Source organism: Gouania willdenowi, chromosome 5, assembly GCF_900634775.1.
Source record: "Gouania willdenowi chromosome 5, fGouWil2.1, whole genome shotgun sequence".
Classification (NCBI taxonomy): Eukaryota; Metazoa; Chordata; class Actinopteri; order Blenniiformes; family Gobiesocidae; genus Gouania; species Gouania willdenowi.
The window spans coordinates 34,565,617-34,587,698 of NC_041048.1; the positions used below are offsets into that span (position 1 = coordinate 34,565,617).

Genomic DNA, 22,082 nt, shown 5'->3' on the forward strand with positions numbered 1-22,082 from the left:
GACGCTGCGAGGAGGGCCGAGCACCAGGCCTCCGGCGGCCGGGAGAGGAGGGCGGCGGCAAGCAGTGTAAACTTGTTTTTTTATTACAGTTTTGAAAAATGACCATTTAAAGTGTGTGGGACTTATTAACCAATCATTTAAATCAGTGGTGTTAAACTCCTTTTAGTTCAAAGGCCAAATACGAATCAGTTGGATCACAAGTGGGCCGCAGGTTTCAGACAGGGAAATCAACAATTTACACATTAATGTGCCCCAGTTTGCACTTCACGTTATAAATTAGACAAAGTATGGAAGGTATGAACAATATCTACACAATGTGACAGATACTTAAATGTCTTAAATTGGCCAATTTTTATTTAATTTAAGGACATTTTGTGAAAAAATTTGAGAAAAATTTCAGGATTTTGGAAATGCTTCTTTAAACAACAATTTACAACTGAATTAGTTGGTAATTCACACAACGATTCATGTTTCCTCTGAAGTGCCAGATTTGGCCTCGGGCCTTGATTTAAATAATGAGCAAAAAATAAAAGTGCAAAATGTGCCACTATGCCAATATTTCCCTTCCTCATGTTATTTCTTCTTCCCTCTGCAGCCAAAGGCTCGTCCCTGACACTGGTGTCTGGCCTCTGTGTGTGGAAGTGGCAAACGGAAGAAGATGAGTCCAAAGCGGTTGTTGTGCTGCTCTGGATTGCACGAGGCCTTCTAAAAATAAACACCTAATAATTCTAATAACTCTCAGCTTCCCACAATCCTCAGGGTGGAGGTGATGCAGATTGCCCAGCTATTACGATGTCCCCCCCCAAAGCCATGTGTGGTGTGGGCGCACTGAATGGGAATAAGGTGGAGAGTGGTGGGATCCCCCCCACAGCATGTGATGTCCTAGTTTTACTGAGAGGTCTTCCTGTCTGTGTGGAGGTGTGGAGGTAACAGCTGCTGGGCTCCTGTGCTCAGGGGCTCCTTCGGGTTCAGGTTAAGGGCTGCCACGGAGCACCTCCAGGAGACAAGCCCATCTCTTCCATACTAAAGAATGAGTGTGTGAATGAGCAGCGTGCGATCCAGTATTTTTCTCATGTCAGATATTTGGTGGACTACTGGAATTTCTAGCCCAACTTTACTCTCAGAAGCCAGGAAGAGAGCGCAAACTATCAAACACACAATCATCTGCTTTCACTTTCTGTCAGCATGAGTCTCCAGTGACCGTTAGCCTGAGACCGTCTAGTCCAATCGTTTGATCACCTGGAAAAAATATGCAAGCGTTCGGTTTTACTTTTTACACTGAATTACAAACAAATGTAGACTTTGGTGGAGACAGTTGTGCTTTTAAATGTGAAGAAGAAACCGGATGTGCCAGCTCTAGATTTCTTGGAGAAAAATAGCTCAGTTCAGAAAACACATGGTTATTTTCCCAAAAAAAATATTTAATGTGCAAAACAGAAACTCCAGTAGAGCTGCCCCCTGACTGTGAACAGCACTAAACAGCTGCTATACACCACAGGCTCCGCCTCCAACAAAGCAAATCAAAAGCTGCTGCCGGTCTTGGCCATTTTACAGCAATGGTACATGGTGGAAAAAAAGGAATCCATTTTATGTCTAGCAAGTTCATTTAGTCTTTTTTGTTTTTATTACAATGTTAAGGTTTCATTTATTCAGACAACTGTTTTTCAGATGAATGTACTTTGATCTCCTGACATGTTTTGACTGTCAATTTCCAGTCGTCTTCAAAGGCATTTGCTGATATCTTTGATGTCCTTGACATCCGTGTAGTCAAGGACGTGGAAGTTATTGATCTGTTTTTCTTCTAAAAAAAATACTAGTACAAGTTTTCAGTGAAATGGTCCCAAACTTTTGAGACTTTAGGTTGGTTCTTCTTCTGTTGTGCAATTTTTCACAATGTAAATGGTGACGCAACACTTCACCCAGAAGTTCATGGATAGTACTGCAGCAAATATGAAGCAGAAAGCATTCGCCGGCCTGATTTTTATCATGAATTTACAACAGTGAATGACGTGTCGACGCAATTTTTTGTAGTCAACATTATCAATTATGTTACTAATCATTTTTGCATTATTGTATATGTTACACACATTGTGGATGGTGCGAATCTTGAGGCAGTTTATATATTTGTCTTTTTTTTAATTTTCCCCCCGGGCAGGAATCTCAAACCAGGAGATCAAAGTAAATTTCCTGAAAAAAAATAAAAAAGTTGCATGAAAACATGAAACCTTAACATATCGTAGAATCCAGTTTCAACGTGATGTTCATCCAAGACCCACAACCCCCCAAAACATATGTGAGAGCCGTAGTTCAAAGTAAATTAATGATTAGTTTCCACTGGTACGTCTAAACTGGAGCAAACATGTACTGTGTGTGGGAGTGGTCCAGGTCTTGGATGTCCCATCTTTCCCTTCTGTGAATGTCTCATGCAGCTCAGCTGAAGGCCTGTTGTTCATTGGCTACTCACCGTAATCAGGTGTCTTGGTGCAAAGGAGAAGTCTAAAACGTTACAGTCGATATTCCTAATATTGGATTTTATCACAGCAGCCAATCGCTCAACTCTTCCTTTATCACAAAAACTAAAACGTTCTGAATTTAGGCAGAACTCGCTCATGTTTTGGATGTTTTCAGTGGATCAGGGCCCTTGTCTACATGCAATCAGGCAATGCTGACCCCAGGAAGAGTAGTTATTAACTTTTGGTGTGGACTAATTGGGATCCATATAAATAAATGTTGTTATTAAGGGGAAAGAGGGTTGCTTTTTCCAAACTAATAGAACTTTTTAAAAAAAGAAAGATGTCACATAAATTTCTTCTTGCTGGCTCTGGAACAGTGAGCTTATTGAGTGATTAGTAGGGGTGTAACGATCCATTCATCTGGATTGGCATATCAACTAGTTAAAATAAAATAAACTTTAAGAATTGATCCAATCAAATCAAAGGAAACTCAAACCATTGATCAATATCATCAGTGAAACACAACATTACTGAAATGTTTCAGTAATTGAATTAGCAAACCTTAAAATTACTTCTTTTTCCCCCCCTTTGCTTTAGGTAATTGTCAATTGATTATGTTAAATGAGTTAATGATATTATCTTATATCAATTGAAATGCCCCTAAAGTGAGTTATGTGACATCAGCAAATATTGTGCTGTTGTTTAGGGCTGAGCGATATGGACCAAAACTCATATCTTGATATTTTTTCTCAAAATAGCGATATATGATATAAATCTTGGTAGTTTTAATTCAAATGAAGTCTTACCAGAAAAACAATTCTAAGTTCATTTTGCTGATGCAAAATGTCACACAGGCTCATTTATTAGCAAACAGCTGCACAACATGTGCCACTTTTGGCTTTTTCCTGTTATAAGGGACAGCACGTGTGAGTGAGTTCTGTAGTGTGGCTTGTTTAGGGGAAGGTCTGGGTGAGGACTCAATCAGAAATCCAACTGCTTTTCATGCTGTTCTGAGAAGTAGTAAAAGCTGAGACATCAATATGAGCAATATTGTCATTTTTTATATCGTCAAAATAGAGAACTCGATATATCTTGAATCTTGATATAATGCCAAGCCCTAACTTGTCCAAATAATTTTTATCATATCGTATCGCCATGAAACTGGTGATTTACACCCCTAGTGATACGTACATTAAACATCCTGTCTGAGGCTGTAGATTGGTAAATGGACTTGATTTATATTTGATGATTATTATATTAGATTGGTCAATAAACCAATGTAGACTTGGGTCCTGATCATGGCAAAGCTTTGTGGTGCAAGATTCATGAAGATGGCTTCACTGAAAAAAGATTGGCAACACTTTGTCAATTTACAAAACGTCCAATGATGTCAGATAGTACGGGAAAAATGTTTTTATGGAAAAGAAAAATAGTACATTTAGCTGTGTTTCCATGTAGCCTGTGTATCAAACAAGTATTGAACTATCCCAGAAAAAAGTCCCTATTTTTAAAACATATTGTACATAGCGAGATGTATTTTTGCACTGAGTGTTTTTTACATGCCAAGTTTTTTTATTACAGTTTTGAAAAATGACCATTTAAAGTGGTTCACTGCCATGTCACCATGATGCAATACGAGTGGAAGCTGAAGCATCTCATGAATCCTGTACTAAGATCTTCTAAACTAGGGGTTCTCAACCTTCTCAACCCCCTCCCAAGACACTGGGAGGGGGACGCCACATGCCTTTAAGAAACAGAATATTTTTTTCTGCAACTAAACCAAACTTGCCATATTTTAACCTATTTTCATCATTTTTTCTTGCCATATTTTTGCTACATTACTCCCATTTCTGCCCCCGTCATCAAATTTTGCTGACTTGGATGGGCCCCAAAAGGCTCTCCCCTTTATTCCCCGTCTCCACATGACTGTTCTTCAATGTTCTTGTTTGTGTTCAACCACCTTCAGCTACACTGGGGGTCCCTCTGGAACCTTTATTTTGGGGGTTGCGAGCTGAAAAGGTTGAGAACCACTGGTCTAAACGAGTGCTGCTTTACAGCATCTGTTCAACAGAGGAACCGTCGTCATGCTTTAAGGTCTCAATCACACGTGCTTTTACCAGACTTTACATTGCCTATAATAACTCAATACAGCAGAGAAGCTTCATGGTGGCACATTGACTTTTCATCATGTGCTGTCGGTCGCTCCGTAAAAACCTTAACGAAAACACACACACTGGCTCCCACCCTACTGACAGTTCAGCTGCTTGTATCATTATTGCCAAACATTTGATCGATCCATTAGAACAAATATATCAAATTAAGAAAGTGCCTGAATTAGCCTTGCCCTGACTGTTTGTAGACAGCGTGTGTGTCGGGTCGATTTACCTTTATTTGAATGTTTAAAGTACACAGGAGGTTATGGGGCGCCCATTGTAAAGTTGCGCTTGGTTTAATAAACAGCAAATTTTCACAACAAACACGTTTAAAAAAAAAAAAAAAAACTTGTTACGAGAAAAGCAAATATCAATGTTAAATATCAAATCTAAATGTTAAATTTCTCATAAATTAGTTTTTTTTATTACGTCTGAATTTGCATATTAGCTAAATATTTAGTTTCACCCATGACATTTTTGTTAAAATGAAACATTTAGATTTTACATTTAATATTTAGATTTTACGTTATTTATATTTAAATGAAACATTTAGATTTAACACATTTAAATAATAAATTAAAATTTTACTGTTTAGATTTAACATTTATATTTAAATGAAACATTTAGATTTAACATTTAATATTTAGATTTAACATCTGTATTTAAATGAAAGAGTTAGATTTATTTGAAAGATTTAGATTTAATATTGATGTTATATTATTGATGAGAAAATTATCTCACATTTCACAAATATTGCTGTAAATCTGGTGAAAAATAACCAGAATGTTCATAATTTTTTTTTTTTTTTTAAACGTGGTTTATTGCATTAGCATGCACAACTTTACGATCAGCATCCCATAGGAGGTTGGTTATAAACCTTGACGTTAAATTGAAACTTATTAGCCTCCCCAGTATAAAAACACTTCAGTGACTTTTCTTTGTAACTTTATGAGAAATTTCTAATGCGCTTTTGTAGTCCTTAGTAAAAATCTGCCCCAGTTCGCTGTTTTTTTCTGTTGTGACACTATGCGACGTTTGATTTCCAGCATGTAGAGAAACATCTGCAGCTCATTTTATGGTATTGACAGTCTTGGAATGTGAAGCAGAGAATAATCCAGCTGGTGTTTGGATGACTTCACCGTTCGTACCATGTAAACCAACCAATCAATGTTTGTGTATAGGTTTGTTTTGTGTTCAGTATCAGAATCCTTTTTCAGCTGGACTCATGTAAAGTGGCTGCTATATAATTCATGAACAAAAGATAGGTTACAATTAATATTTAAAAAGATTGTACAGTATATTTGTTTTGTAACATGTTTCTGTAAATAAAATAATTTATACTGTTTATTTATATGAAATTTGGCCTCTTGCCTCTTTACTAAAAAAAAAACTTGAGTAATGCATTGTTCACAGGTAATCTTTTAATATATACAAACAATATAAGAAAGACACGTTTAAGAATATCAGGAAAAACGTGATATCCTCCGTGGTGACGTAACGCTGACGTGTTCACATGTTGATGACTCTGGACAGCTTCTGGACTCTGTTGAGCAGCAGATCACCTTTCTTGATGGTTTCCTGGTATTGCCAGTTTTTACTATCAGGTCTACAGAGAAAAGCCAAACATTCAGTTTTCTGTTGAGTTGAAGAAGCTGTTTTTTTTTTCTGAGCTGTAAACCAGTGTTACCTGTTGGTTTCCACTATCTCGTTCACTTTGTCGATCTTACAGTGGAGGCGACCGGCAGCGATGAATCGGGAAAGTTCTCTGTAATGAGATGAGAAGTCACTTATTAATGGAACTAAAGGCTTTTCCTTTATGGCCAGCCATTTTAACATTTAATAAGTAGTGGTAATTGTAGATATTTTTGACTACCGTAGTTTCCGGACAATAAGCCGCTACTTTTTTCTCACGCTTAGAACCCTGTGGCTTAAACAATGATGCGGCTAAATTGTGGATTTTTCAAGGTTTAAGCAAAATTGAGCTCCATCATGTTATACCAGGTGGAACAGTGAAATTAACATTAAATCGTTGTTGCTTGCACTGAGTCATTCTGATCACTCATTTTGTCATAATGCACACTGCCTCGTCATAGGAACGATAAAGAAATGTTGTCAAAGAACAAGCTGCAGCATGGATTAAAGTAAAAGTCAACCAGTTTGTAATAGAAATATAGAATTGTTAAATCACCGTGTTAGGTTTGTTCAGGGTTGATCGGTGCTCTGGACTCATAGGCTGATGGAGACACTTCCGTAAGAAGGACAGACAGACATCAGAACAGCCTGTATTCAGACTGTTCTGATCTCCATCTACAGTAAAAGTCAGCCAGTTTGTAATAGTAACAGAACAGCCAAAGTTGCCAAATCACCACGTTTAGTTTGTTCAAAAGCGATCACTTCCGTATTCTGACCCAGAGTCTGACTCGCTGTGATTGCTCCGCGGTAGTTCACGGTAAAAAGAGTGGACTAAGCTGTGTATCAGTCTGGTTCCAGTAAAAAGTGACCATAAAAAGCTGTAAATGGACTGATATGTAGACGTGGGGCAGTGAGGAGGAGACTTCATGTAGTAAAGGAAACTTATCAGTTGAAACACAGACATTTCCGTGAAACCTAACATGAGTACAGCAGCCCGCGTACCTGTCCGTTCTGATTGGCCGAGTTATCTGAAGGGTACCCTCATCAGCCAATAGGGTGCGGACTATGTTAGGCTGCAGCATTGTGTGGATTTTTATTAAAAAATTGCTAAATTATTGTAATGCGGCCAATAAAACAGTGCACTTCATAGCTCGGAAATTGTAGTTTGATAGACAATTCTATTGTCACTAGTCAATGTTTATTGTTGATATCTACAATTGTTGTTACATGACAGATATAAATTGAATTGTAGATTTCTGACTAGTTAAAATTAAATGAGCTCAGGATTGTAACTAGTGAAAATAAAATTCTTACTAGTAACAACTTGTAGATATGATTGTTATTCTTACATGTGAAAAAAGACTTGCTGGTATCTGTTAAGTTTTAACTAGTAGAAATGTAATTACATGTAAAAATGTCAAAATTGTTTTCCAGATAACAATTAACATTTCGACATGTCATAATGTAATTCCCACAAGTTAAAATTTCCAACTGATTAAATGTTAAAACCACTTCCCATATTTCCTGCAGATTTTTTCTTTTTTCTTTTGTCTGCACATGCTGTCAAAGGTCAACACTACAAGAAGTGCAATCTTTTTTAGACAGCAACACATTTTTTTTTTTGTTATTGCAATTAAATAAACTGCATTATTTTATTGCATAATTGTGACCATCACCAGCCCTCCCTAAGGAAGGGCAAGACACACTTTATTAAAGGGAAAATATATAAAAAGAGAGGGCAGTGGGGGTGGGGGGGAAGAGAGCAGGGAGGAGCGATTCAAGGTAGAGAAATGGAAGGCTGGGGAGGAGTTGATTACTGTAAAGTGAGAGTGAGATGTGAAGTTGTAGGCGTGAGGCTTAACTATAATGGTGGTGGCTGTCGGCAGAGGGATAGAGTGAGTGGTAATACCTGAAACAGGTATTTGGGATCAACGTGTCTAAAGTTAAGCCCACTACAAGTTTTATCCCACAGTCCAAGGCATGCTAGTGCATCGTTGACCGATGTATGTGCAAGATACTGCTCTGTAAACCCAAGCGCTGCCCCGGACTCCTGCAGATTTGACATTCAATTGCTTTTAGGTCTAAAATAACAGCTCAGCAGTCGACAGGATTTCTTCTATAACCTCAACACTTTGATAAAATCAACTATTAAAATCGTTTGATACACCTGCAGAGCTGTGTGCACGCACGATTGTTTGTGTGTGACTTGCGTCTGCACGTGTTTGTGCGTGAGAAACTTATTTTTAATAAGCTTAAGCAGGGTTTAAATGTGCTTTATAGATAAACTGTTTAAAAAAATTATAATTTGAATAATCAATTATGAAAGTAATCATTAGTTGCAGCTCTGTTATGACTTTTGAAGAACACATTACGCTAAACAATGTTTTTAAAAAAGCAAAAACTAAACTTATTCACATAAAAAAACATTTTGCTCATCCACTAGTAAACAACCATGAAAAATGAGTGAAATTAAGTCAGAGAACTGTTTTTTTTTTTCACTCTACACCCAGAAAATGAAAATACGCTAAGAAGAAGTGGTAACAGCAGAAGCTCTGATGTTTGATAACTCACTGGTCGATGAACTCCGTGCTGACCCCAAAGGCCTCGGCCATGTAGCCCAGAGTGAGTGAGCGGTAGGACTCCAGCAGCTGGCTGTAGGCCTGGATCCTCATCTCTCTGACGTAGTAACGGTAGTGTGGAGCAAAGAGCCAGTCCTTCTTCATCTCCTGCTCCACCATGGCTGCACACACAGTCACAGTTTATTTGTTCTCATGGATTAATCAGTCAGTTTGTGTTTGTGTGGCCAGAGAGCAGCGTTCCTTACCCAGAGACTGGAAGAAGACTGAATAACGGCACTCGTAGAGAGAGAAGAGATACTGACGCACAGCAGGTAGACTGTGGAGAACCTCCAGGATCTCTGCTCCTTTGATCACCTACAGTCAGTCACATTTTACCATGGTTATATTACACACACACAGTCACTCTGTGTGTGTGTGTGTGTCTCTGTCTGTCTGTCTGTCAAGACTCCATGGTGTCAAACATCTCCTACCTTCTCACGGAGGTCAGGCCTTTTCAGAGCGATCATGCACACGTAGACGGTGTACGTTACAAATGTCTTGTAGTCCATGAGCTCGTAGGAAGTGAAAGTAGAAACCGTGTCCAGGAAGAGTTCAGCTGCTTGTTTGAAGTCCCTGATGGCCACACAGTAAAGGCCTTGGTAGACCTTCAGACGGTTCCTACGGTCCCAGTCTCCTCCCTCCTCGATCAGGCTGCAGAGAAAAGCATTAGCATGTGAGCTCTGCAGGTTTCACCCAGACCCACAGACATCATCATCATCACCTCTTTGCTTTTTCTGAGTTGCGAGTGATGAGGTCACTGTCCATGTAGAAGAGGCCGATCCTCAGCAGGTAGAAGACGATGTCTAGTCTGTGGCCCAGTGCCACAGTTTTATCATACGTCTTTCTAAAAGCTGTTAGGGCACCCTCCTGTGGTCATACAAAGCAACATAAATCAAATTTCCATTAGTTTACTGCTTTCTTTTTTTATCAATTTATCTAAATTAATGATCTAATGCCTCATCCTTAATGATAGAACCTATGGTGACTTGAACTGATTAATATACAATATAGACCCAATCATCTTATAGGCATTCAACGGATGTTGTTGTTTTTCCTTATGTCCTCGTGATGAGCTAAATGATTTAAAATGATAAAATATATTAAAAAATTCTATACATTAATATGAACTACTTGATGAGCTTCTTGGTTTACAATGATGTGTATAATATTTATACAATGAAAAATGTAATATATTAATTAGTATTATGAAATAGATACCTTTTATACATATATTTTTTAATAGCTCTTAATATTTTTTATAAGTGATGTCACCAGTCTAAAACACTAAAGTGCCACTACTGTCACATATACATCGTCACTTTCTTAATATACAGAGACGTGACTTGATTTGTGTGTACTGTGTATTCTTACACCAAGAGGGAGATTTTTAATTATATTATTGTTGATGTTTAATATTTTTACAGCTGATTTTAAATGATTTCTGTTGCAATTTTTAATCATGTAAAGCACATTTATTCGCCTTGTATATGAAATGTGCTATACAAATTAATGTGCCTTGCCTTGTTTTACACTTTTCAGCTACCACTAATTTTCATCATAACTTGATCTAGAACTTTAATGCACTTGTATTTAATCCATATTTAATTATTATTATTTTATCTTTCTTTCTTGTTTAGTTTGTTTATTTTCATTTGTAATAAATAGAGTATTTCTCAATAATTATAAGGTAGGATAAGAGATTAAGTGTTCTTTTACTCAACCACAACATTTGAATGTACAGATTGTGTATTTACAATGACTTTTTAAATTAAATACCATTATGTTTTGGTTTTTTGCATTAATGGATACTATGACTTGTGTTCACGCACCTTGTCTCCAATTCTGATGAGGTACTCGGCCTTTGCCATCATGGCGTCTCTGATCTCGCTCTCTCCCAGGTTCTTCTCTGCGTCTTCCAGCACATCATCGAGTCGCTTCAGCTCGTCTTCATTGGCCTTCTTCATCTTACTTAGCAGGTCCCCGTCCAGCTGCCATTTGAGCTCCTTACACAGAGGTTCATAGTACGGAGCCATGTCTGAGAAAAGCAGGACAACAGACAACATACATACATGAACTTAACAAACACCAGTTAATCTTTAAATTAAAAACAAAACACAAGTTACAATGGTTTTTAACCAACTAAATACTCACTTTCACTTCTGTGGTCACTAGTGAGTCTTGACTAAATATCAAGTTTTGGGAAAAATTTACAAATGCAATGCACACATACAATGAGAAGATGCAAACAAGATTAGGATTTATTTAATCATCATCAAGCACCATTTTTATTACATAAAAAAACTTGTTTTATTTAAATATTGCAGGAAAAACCATTTCATTTATTTTCTAGTATTTACATTAGAATGTTTTCAATCAGTAATAACGAGTAGTCATTTGTTCATTTTACATTACTATTTTTTCATTACTTATATTTTATACAAACCTATTTTAAACGTTTTTAACTTCTTCTGCGTAAACAATAGTTACACAAAAACCTTGACCGTAAACTCCACTATAAACGCTATAGTGAACTTATTTAAAGGAAAAAAAAATAAATAGGAGTTAAACAATGTATTGAATGAGATGAACAAATAAAAAAATAAAGAGACTCTTAAAAAGTATTTACATTTCTTAGAGTTAAACTTAAGTTGCAAGTTATAAAACTACCTAAAAATTCACACAATTTCAAACCTACTCCAAAATATACATTTGAAGACAATATCAAACTCAGTTGATTAATTAATAACAATCTAGTTGTGAACACACACAAACCTATTTATTAGTCCTTACAACAGTGGTCACACTGGGCTCTGCTGCTACATGGCTAAGGCTAATTCACAAAGCTAACACTGCTAATACAACGTAAAAGAGCCTTTATTGTACATGTATGCGCAACCCAAACATACATATATATATCCTTTGTCATAATATCCGACACAAGAGAGAGAACGGGTGATTTAAAACTGTATTAGGACTGAGATAAGTGTCTAACAGGCTAACTCACTGTTAGCTTTGATAGCATCCATGAGCTCTGTCTTCACTTTGACGTCCTGTCGGTGTCCGTCCATGGTCAGCAGAAACTTCAGCTGTGCTATCCTCAGGTCCGGGTTCTTAGGCAGACCCTCCTCCTCCAGGTTCTCCAGCGGCATTTTTAACTTATTAAATCTGAGCAAACACACACAATGACTAGAGAGAGTCGCTTACAGCCGCTACCTGCTAATCTAACGATGACTACGGAAAACAGCGGCTCGTTGTTTCCGCTGCAGCGGCAGAAAGAGAGCCGAGAAAAGAGCGGCAACAGCCCTCTAATGTCACCGTTATACCGCCACCTGTGGGAGGTAAAAAGTACTGCAACACAGATGTAGCATCTTGAGACAGTGCAATGAAAAAAAAAAAAACATTTACGACAATTGCAATTCAATTAAAGTAACCATCATTTTTTCCAATTACAATTACATTACAGTTATTTGTTTTATTGAATGAAAGTCGATGACAATTACGTTCTCAATTAATAAAGTTCAATTAAAAATAATCACAATTCCTGAGCCTGAAATCAATAACATAATAAAAGTTAGCCCTCCTCTTGTGTTAGCTTTCTGTTAGCATCTCTTATGAAAACGGGTCCTAAATCAGCTGTATAATACACTAAAAACAAATGTCCATCATCTAATTTATTTCATATCTCTTGGTTGCTTTGGTAGGCTTCCTGATCAATGATTATATAGGTTTTAATATTTTTGGTAAGGGTGTCTTAGCCTTTTTTGTGTCAATATACGCCTAGATTTATATTTTTTAAATGATAAAATGTGGGAAAGCTTGATATGAATTTTTTTTTTAATAATTGGTAACTAAATATGTGTAGAACTATGCATGGAACTGTAACATGGTTCCCCAGTTTTAAATTCATTTATAATGAACCATTTTTATAGAATTTCCATGCAAATTATAATTGTATTGATTGATGGTTAATTACAATCATAATGTAATTATAATTGTAATTGTATTTGAAAACATCTGTTGCTTTTGTAATCATAATTGAATGGTAATTGAGTTCAGATAATTGACTTTGTAATTGTAACTGGCATGCCAAGGCATAACAATGGAAACATATTGGAATTTTCTTTTCTAAGATAAGGCTATCATAGGACCCTAAAAACTAGTTTAAATATGAAAAACACACTTAAACTAGGATGAAAACCCTGCAGTAAGGCATGAAAAATGAAAAAAAAAAAATGTGAAAAACGTCAGATCTCAGAAGCTAAGCAGGGCTGGGCCTGGTTAGAATTTAGAGGCGAGACCACTGAGAAATCCAGGTGTTACAGAGGGACTATAGAAATTAAAAAAAAAAAATCAGTTTTTTTCTAAGAGGAGGCAACAGTAAGGCTATGCAAAGGCATTAAATAAAAATTTGGGATTTTTATCTTTGAAAATTGGGTGATTTTCACATTTTTCCCTCCTTTTTCATGTATTACTGCATTTTCGCCCCAGTTTAAGTGTGCTCATCAAATCTGAACTAGTTTTTAGGGTCTCATTAAAATTCTAAAATGTATAATTTTCATGCCTTACCTCGAAAATGTTTGTACTTTTCACATTTTTCTAATTTTTCATGCCTTAGTGCATTTTTGCCTTAATTTAAGTATGCTCATACTTTTTTGAACTAGTTTTTAGGGTCTTATGATAGCCTTATCTCAAAAATTTTTTTTTTTTTTCTATTTTTATACTTTACTGCAAAATTTGGGTATTTTTCAAATTTTTCATGCCGTACTGCATTTTCGCCCAAATTATAGTGCGCTCATCATATTTCCACTAATTTCTAGGGTTTCATGATAGCCTTATCTCAGAAAAAATAAATCCAAAATGTTTGAATTTGTAAACCCAAAATTTGGGTATTTTTCACATTTTTTTCATTTTTCAGGGCTTAGTGCATTTTCACCCCAGTTAAAGTGTGCTCATCATATGATATTTGAACTAGTTTTTAGGGTGTTATGATAGCCTTATCTCAGAAAAATACATGTGTAAAATGTTTCCATTTTTAACTCTTACTACAGCCTGGGAGGCGTGATGGGTTGATCCATCAGAAGGCCTTCTTCCTCCCAGGTGTGGGTACCACCACAAACTGGTTCAGAGTAGAAAGGTCCGTACATTGAAAACAAAGGCCGAGGTGGTCTGCAGGAGGGCCAGTCCATTGTAAAGTCAGTGCAGGCCTGGGCATAAAGGTACGGCTGGTGTCGCATCTGACTCGCTTTCCTTAAGATATTGAGAACGATGACAGTCCTCATTGAAGCTGAAAAACACAAGATACAGGGAGTTCATTATAGTCACTAAACTTCTAAAGCAGTGGTTCCTGACCTTTTTTTTTTGTCGTGACCCCATTTTTATTTGACCAATTTAATGACTTTTTTTTTTAAAGTTTGTATTTGATCATGTTTGTTATAGTTTGTTACATTTACAAATACAGAGTATCTAGGATTGTGATCTAAATCAGTAATTTTTTTTATTTTTTATGTTATTATTAGTGGACGTTTCAGGTCATACATTATTTCCAGGCTACCCCGCATGGGGTCACGACCCAAGGTTGAAAAACACTATTCTAAACGGTAGGATTTATGAATAAGTGCTGCATTATGCTCTACAATTTTAAAAAAACAAACACCAAGGTGAAATAATAAACGGAAGTGCAGTTAAATGGGTTACATTAGGGTTACTGTCACCTTTAAAGTTAGAACAAATTCAACAAATGACCCCTATTTAAGCCTATACACATTAATATTTCTATTGATGAGGCTATTATAGGCCACATGAATAAAAAGGTGAAATAAAACAAAAAAGACAAAACGTAAATTGGTGCTGAGGAATAAAGTACCTAAAAAAAAAAAGCATCGAACAGCTTCAGAAGTTTAAATCAAAGTGAAGTTTTAACCCAAGCTTAGAATCTGAAGAAACTATTAAATAAAAGTCAGTGATAAATTAGTGCTTAAAGCAACAATCAGTCAGCAATTTATCAAAACCAGTCAGTAAACATGTTTGTAAATCGAGGCTACTTACGTGATTGGAATAGTTTGTCCATCGTTGGCTTTGCAGGCGTAGAAATGTTGTTATTTGTGTCCAAATCGCAGGTAAAAGTGCTCATATTCACAGGAATAGTTTAGACTGAAGAAGTTTCCTCTTTCAAGTTGAAAACAGTTTTTAACGCTCGAACGATGCGCGTGTGTCAGTGCAGTAACGTTTAAGACACGCCCACTCAAGCTAGCTCCTTAATGATTGGTCCTCCAATGATGCGTTCCTGACAATCCGGAAATCAATTATTTTTTTGTGATTAAAACTATGATTTTTCGTGACAGAAAATAATGTATTAGACCAATAAGGCAAGGCATCATTATGCAGCACATTTTAGCATTTAAAGTGATTCATATGAGGAATTTAAATAACGACACAAGACATAAACATTTTTTAAAAACAAATCATGATTTTAAATGCATTTTACAATAATGAAAAGACCATTTAAAATCAAAATAACTCTTATCACATTTTTCATCTGAAATAAAGACAAAGACAAAATTACAATCAATATAATGTCAAGTTTTGTGGATGAAAAAATAAAACAAGGAGGATTAAGAGATAAAATATTTGTAACATAAATAAACTGTCAAGAATGAATCTCTTAACATAAGTGTCCAGATTTGACAGACGCAATATGAGAAACATCCACTAGAGGGAGCTCTTTATTAGCTCTCAGAAATGGTATCATTATTATGATTAAATATCATTAATAATAAGTTCTTAGGTTTGACATTTTTGCTTATTTCACACTGTTTATGTAACTACATCAAACTTGTTATAATTTAACCTTTTTTGATCACTTTTTATGGCATATTTTTGCTTAATTACTCCCATTTTTGCCACTTCTCCATCAAATTTTATTGCTTTTTCTAGACAATTTACCACTTTCAAATAATGTTTGGCATTTATTTCCATCACTTTTTCCACTGAATGTCACATGTTGACCCATTATTGTCACTTTTAACCTAACTAAATGTTCCTATATTTTAAATGATATTATCCCATCCCATTTTTTTTTTCCTAACTTTTTCTGTCCGTTTTTGCCCACTCTAAATTGCAACTATTAACCAATTTGTGAGGTTTTTAAAATCTTTTTCCATAATTTTTTTGTCTTTTTTAATGCAATTTTATCTCTGATTAAAACAATGATTTACATAATAAAGATAACTATATATTATGGTGCATTTAATAATACTAAATACTAAAATGTGGGTGTTATTATTTTTCTCATTTTTCATGCCATACTGCATTTTCACCCCTGTTTAAGTGTACCCATAATATTTGAACTAGTTTTAATGGTCTTGTGAAAGCCTTATCTCAGAAAAAAAAAATCCAAAATTTTGGAATTTTCATGCCTTATCTCGAAAATTTTAGTAATTTTCACATTTTTCTAATTTTTCATGCCTTACTGCGTTTTCGCCTAATCTGAAGTATGCTCATGTTATTTGAACTAGTTTTTATGGTCTTATGATAGCCTTATCTCAGAAAAAAAAATCCCAAATTTTGGAATATTTCATGCCTTATTATAGCCTTACCTCGAAAATTTTAGTAATTTTCACATTTTTCTAATTTTTCATGCCTTACTGCGTTTTCGCCCAATCTTAAGTATGCTCATGTTTTTTGAACTAGTTTTTATGGTCTTATAATAGCCTTATCTCAGAATTTTTTTTCCAAAATTTTGGAATTTTTATACCTTACTATAGCCTTACCTCTGTAATGTTGGTGATTTTCTTTCTTCTCATTTTTCATGTTATTATTGTTATATTATTTAAACAAATTTTTAGGATCTTATGGTAGCTTTACCTAAGAAATTTAAAAAAAAAAAATGTTTTTATTTTTTAACATAGCCTCATCAAGTGACTGCACACCCTCTGTGGAACCTGGAACTCTCATTGGTCTCCCATTCAAGTACTAACCAAAACCAACTTTGCTGCGTTTCTGAGATTTGACGAGATCATGTAACAACAGGCAGGAATGACCACATATAGTCTTTCCTCTGAAATTTGGGTGTTTTGCACATTTTTCTAATTTTTCATGCGTCACCACATTTTAACTACATTTTTCATGCAATTTAAATATGCTCATTATATTTGAACTCGTTTTTAGAGTCTTATGATAGCCTTATCTCAGAAAAAAAAAAATTAAATTTTGGAATATTTCATGCCTTATTATAGCCTTACCTTGAATATTTTAGTATGTTTTACATTTTTCTAATTTTTTCATGCCTTGCTTATTGCCTTTCCTTGAAAATTTTAGTATTTTTCATATTTTTCATGTCTTACTGCATTTTTGTCCTAATTTAAGTATGCTCACATTATTTGAACTAGTTTTTAGGGTCTTATGATGGCCTTGCCTAAGAAAGAAAAAGTCCAAACATTTTGAATTTTTAAACCTTTCTATAGCCTTACCTCAAAAATTTTAGTTTCATGACGCATTTTTCTATTTTGAGCAGTCAATTTAAGTGTGCTCATCATATTTTAACTCGTTTTAATGGTTTTATGATAGCTTTATCTATAAAAAAAAAAAAAAATCCAAAATTTTGGAATATTTCATGCCTTGTTATAGCCTTACCTCGAAAAATTGAGTAATTTTCAAATTTGTCATGCTTTCCTGCATTTTTGTCCCAATTTAAATATGCTCATGTTATTTGAACTTGTTTTTAGGGTTTTATGATAGCCTTATCTCAGAAAAAAAAAATCCCAAATTTTGGAAGATTTCATGCCTTGTTATAGCCTTACCTCGAAAATTTTAATAATTTTCAAAATGTTCATGCCTTCCTGCATTTTCGCCCTAATTTAAGTATGCTCATGTTATTTGAACTAGTTTTAGAGTCTTATGATAGCCTCATGTCAGAATTTTTTTTCCTAAATTTTTATACCTTACTATAGCCTTACCTCTGTAATGTGGGTGTTCTTCTTTTGTTTTTGTTTTTTCTTCATTGGTCTCCCATTGAAATACTAACTAAAACCAGCTCTGCCGAGCTTCAACTAGATCAGGTAACAAAAGGCAGGAATTTTTCATGCCTTACCACATTTTAACTGCATTTTTCATGCAATTTAAATCTGCTCATCATATTTGAACTCGTTTTTAGGGTCTTATGATAGCGTTATTTCAGATATAAAAAATCGAAAATTTTGGAATCATTCATGCCTTATTATAGCCTTACCTCGAAAATGTTAGTATCTCACATTTTTCTAATTTGTTCATGCCTTACTGCATTTTCACCCTAATTTAAGTATGCTCATGTTATTTGAACTAGTTTTTAGGGTCTTATGTTTGCCTTATCTCAGAAAAAAAAAATCAAAATTTTGGAATTTGCATGTCTTATTATAGCCTTACCTCAAAAATTTTAGTATTTTTCACATTTTTCTAATTTTTCATGCTGTACGGCATTTTCGCCTTGATTTGAGTATGCTCATCATTTTTGAACTCGTTTTTATGGTCTTATGATAGGCTTATCTCAGAGAAAAAAAGAATCCAAAATTTTGGAATATTTCATGCCTTATTATAGGCTTACCTCGAAAATTTTAGTAATTTTCACATTTTTCTAATTTTTCATGCCTTACTGCGTTTTCGCCCAATTTTAAGTATGCTCATGTTATTTGAACTAGTTTTTATGGTCTTATAATAGCCTTATCTCAGAATTTTTTTTCCAAAATTTTGGAATTTTTATACCTTACTATAGCCTTACCTCTGTAATGTTGGTGATTTTCTTTCTTCTCATTTTTCATGTTATTATTGTTATATTATTTAAACAAATTTTTAGGATCTTATGGTAGCCTTACCTAAGAATTAAAAAAAAAAAAATGTTTTTATTTTTTAACATAGCCTCATCAAGTGACTGCACACCCTCTGTGGAACCTGGAACTCTCATTGGTCTCCCATTCAAGTACTAACCAAAACCAACTTTGCTGAGTTTCTGAGATTTGACGAGATCAAGTAACAACAGGCAGGAATGACCACATATAGTCTTTCCTCTGAAATTTGGGTGTTTTGCACATTTTTCTAATTTTTCATGCGTTACCACATTTTAACTACATTTTTCATGCAATTTAAATATGCTCATTATATTTGAACTCGTTTTTAGAGTCTTATGATAGCCTTATCTAAGAAAAAAATAAAAATTTAATTTTGGAATATTTCATGCCTTATTATAGCCTTACCTTGAATATTTTAGTATGTTTTACATTTTTCTAATTTTTTCATGCCTTGCTTATAGCCTTTCCTTGAAAATTTTAGTATTTTTCATATTTTTCATGTCTTACTGCATTTTTGTCCTAATTTAAGTATGCTCACATTATTTGAACTAGTTTTTAGGGTCTTATGATAGCCTTGCCTAAGAAAGAAAAAGTCCAAACATTTTGAATTTTTAAACCTTTCTATAGCTTTACCTCAAAAATTTTAGTTTCATTACACATTTTTCTATTTTGAGCAGTCAATTTAAGTGTGCTCATCATATTTTAACTCGTTTTAATGGTTTTATGATAGCTTTATCTACAAAAAAAAAAATCCAAAATTTTGGAATATTTCATGCCTTGTTATAGCCTTACCTTGAAAAATTGAGTAATTTTCAAATTTGTCATGCTTTCCTGCATTTTTGTCCCAATTTAAATATGCTCATGTTATTTGAACTTGTTTTTAGGGTTTTATGATAGCCTTATCTCAGAAAAAAAAATCCCAAATTTTGGAAGATTTCATGCCTTGTTATAGCCTTACCTCGAAAATTTTAATAATTTTCAAATTTTTCATGCCTTCCTGCATTTTCGCCCTAATTTAAGTATGCTCATGTTATTTGAACTAGTTTTAGAGTCTTATGTCAGAATTTTTTTTCCTAAATTTTTATACCTTACTATAGCCTTACCTCTGTAATGTGGGTGTTCTTCTTTTGTATTTGTTTTTTCTTCATTGGTCTCCCATTGAAATACTAACTAAAACCAGCTCTGCCGAGCTTCAACTAGATCAGGTAACAAAAGGCAGGAATTTTTCATGCCTTACCACATTTTAACTGCATTTTTCATGCAATTTAAATCTGCTCATCATATTTGAACTCGTTTTTAGGGTCTTATGATAGCGTTATCTCAGAGAAAAAAAAAATCCAAAATTTTGGAATATTTCATGCCTTATTATAGCCTTACCTCGAAAATTTTAGTAATTTTCACATTTTTCTAATTTTTCATGCCTTACTGCGTTTTCGCCCCAAATTTAAGTATGCGCATCTTATTTCAACTAGTTTTTAGAGTCTTATGACAGTCTTATCTCAGAATTTTTTTTCCTAAATTTTGGAATTTTTATACTTTTTTTTATAGCCTTACCTTTGTAATGTGGGTTTTTTTCTTTTGTTTTTGTTTTTCTTCTCATTTTTCATGTTATTATTGTTATCATATTATTTAAACTAATTTTGAAGGTCTTATGATAGCTAAGAAAAAAAATGTAAAAATGTTTTTATTTTTTGCCATAGCCTCATCAAGTGACTGTACAACCTCTGTGGAGCCTGGAACTCTCAATGGTCTCCCATTAAAGTACTAACCAAAACCAGCTCTGCTGAGCTTCGACACGATCAGGCAACAACAGGCAGGAATTACCACATATAGACTTTCCTCTGAAATTTGGGTGTTTTGCACATTTTTCATGCATTTTAAATATGCTCATCATATTTATCTCAGAAAAAAAATGCATTATTGCGTTTTCACCCTAATTTAAGTGTGCTCATGTTATTTGAACTAGTTTTTAGGGTCTTTTGATAGCCTTATCCCAGAAAAAAAAAAAATCCCAAATTCTGGAATATTTCATGCCTTATTATAGCCTTACCTCTAAAAATGTAATAATTTTCAAAATTTTCATGCCTTCCTGCATTTTCGCCCTAATTTAAGTATGCTCATGTTATTTGAACTAGTTTTTAGAGTCTTATGATAGTCTTATAACAGAATTTTTTTTTCCTAAATTTTGGAATTTTTGTACCTTACTATAGCATTATCTCAGTAATGTGGGTTTTATTTTTTTGTCTTTGTTTTTTTTTCTTCTTCTCATTTTTCATGTTATTATTGTTATCATATTATTTAAACTATTTTTTAAGGTCTTATGATAGCCTTACCTGAGAAAAAAAATTAAAAAATGTTTTTATCTTTAACCATAGCCTCATCAATTGACTGTACACTCTCTGTGGAACTCTCATTGGTCTCCCATTCAAGTCCTAACCAAATCCAGCACTGCTGAGCTTCGAGTAGATCAAGCAGCAACAGGCAAGAAGGACCACAAAAAGTCTTTCCTCTGAAATTTGGGTGTTTTGCACATTTTTCTAATTTTTCATGCCTTACCACATTTTAACTGCATTTTTCTTTGCAATTTAAATATGCTCATCATATTTGAACTCGTTTTTAGGGTCTTATGATGGCCTTATCTCAGAAAAAAAAATCTAAATTTTGGAATCTTTATGCCTAACTATAGCTGTTCTGCCCTCGGAGCTTCCCTGTGCGTTCCTAGGCAGGTAGTTAACCAGTGTAATGACCACGCTGACTGTTTTTTTGATGTCTTTTATTCTTTAGAAAAGCAGCATGACTCATGCGTGTGAGTGGTAAAACTGCAACACAACCACATAACAATTATTTTAAAATGATAAAAAAACAATATATGATGAAAACTAGGCACCACATATTACAGATCTCAGTTGTACAAGCTAACATGCTGATGCTAACGTTCGCATATGGCGCTAACAAGATAGAATGCCAAAACTAGCTTCATCTCCCTCAAAACATGAAATACAACATGCAAGGCACAGACAAGTGTAGACATGTTAACTAAATTATTCTAATCAACTTACAGGCTGTGATGACTTAGGACAAAGTGCAGCAGTATGAACATTATTTCTCCGGACTTTTCGGCAAACAGAAAGTAGTATGGCCGCCATTTCCGGTTTTATCAGAATAAAACGTAAGTGTAAACAAACTCTTCAAAATATGCAGAAAGCCATATAAATATTCACAGCATAAAATAAACTCTGGATGGCTCATAAGAAGCCAGAACACTCCCCGCCTTAAGGTGTAAGATGTCACACCTTAAACCGCTGAACTGAGTCTTTTAGATAGCATCAGATAAAAGAACAACATCATCTGTGACTGCTAGTACTAGTACTAGTACCGTCTTTGACCACCTTAACTTCCACCTTTCTA

General features: G+C 34.6%; 2 protein-coding genes across 2 annotated transcripts in view; one reads left to right on the plus strand and one right to left on the minus strand.

The window, feature by feature from the left end:
- Window positions 1-3,256, plus strand: part of atxn7 (ataxin 7) — a 60,011-nt gene extending 56,755 nt beyond the window's left edge. The window contains exon 13 of the mRNA XM_028446426.1: window positions 596-3,256. Coding sequence (XP_028302227.1) covers window positions 596-613 — 18 coding nt within the window. The 3' untranslated portion in view covers window positions 614-3,256. The remainder of the gene's footprint in view (window positions 1-595) is intronic.
- A 2,749-nt stretch (window positions 3,257-6,005) lies between these two features.
- psmd6 (proteasome 26S subunit, non-ATPase 6) lies at window positions 6,006-12,140 on the minus strand. Its single transcript, XM_028446427.1, has 8 exons — window positions 11,861-12,140; window positions 10,686-10,891; window positions 9,578-9,723; window positions 9,288-9,507; window positions 9,063-9,171; window positions 8,810-8,978; window positions 6,294-6,371; window positions 6,006-6,212 (listed from the first exon to the last, which is right to left on the minus strand). Exons 1-8 carry the CDS (start codon window positions 12,003-12,005, stop codon window positions 6,116-6,118), a joined length of 1,170 nt encoding a protein of 389 aa, XP_028302228.1. The 5' UTR covers window positions 12,006-12,140; the 3' UTR covers window positions 6,006-6,115.
- Between the last annotated feature and the right edge of the window lie 9,942 nt (window positions 12,141-22,082).

Bases quoted from the DNA above. Each gene is read 5' to 3' on its own strand.
- psmd6 (XM_028446427.1), bottom strand. From the start codon at position 12,005: ATGCCGCTGGAGAACCTGGAGGAGGAGGGTCTGCCTAAGAACCCGGAC. The intron at 8,979-9,062 runs GTAAGGAACGCT...CTGTGTGTGCAG, and splicing joins AGTCTTCTTCCAGTCTCTGG to CCATGGTGGAGCAGGAGATG. The intron at 6,213-6,293 runs GTAACACTGGTT...TTTTCTCTGTAG, and splicing joins GAGATAGTGGAAACCAACAG to ACCTGATAGTAAAAACTGGC.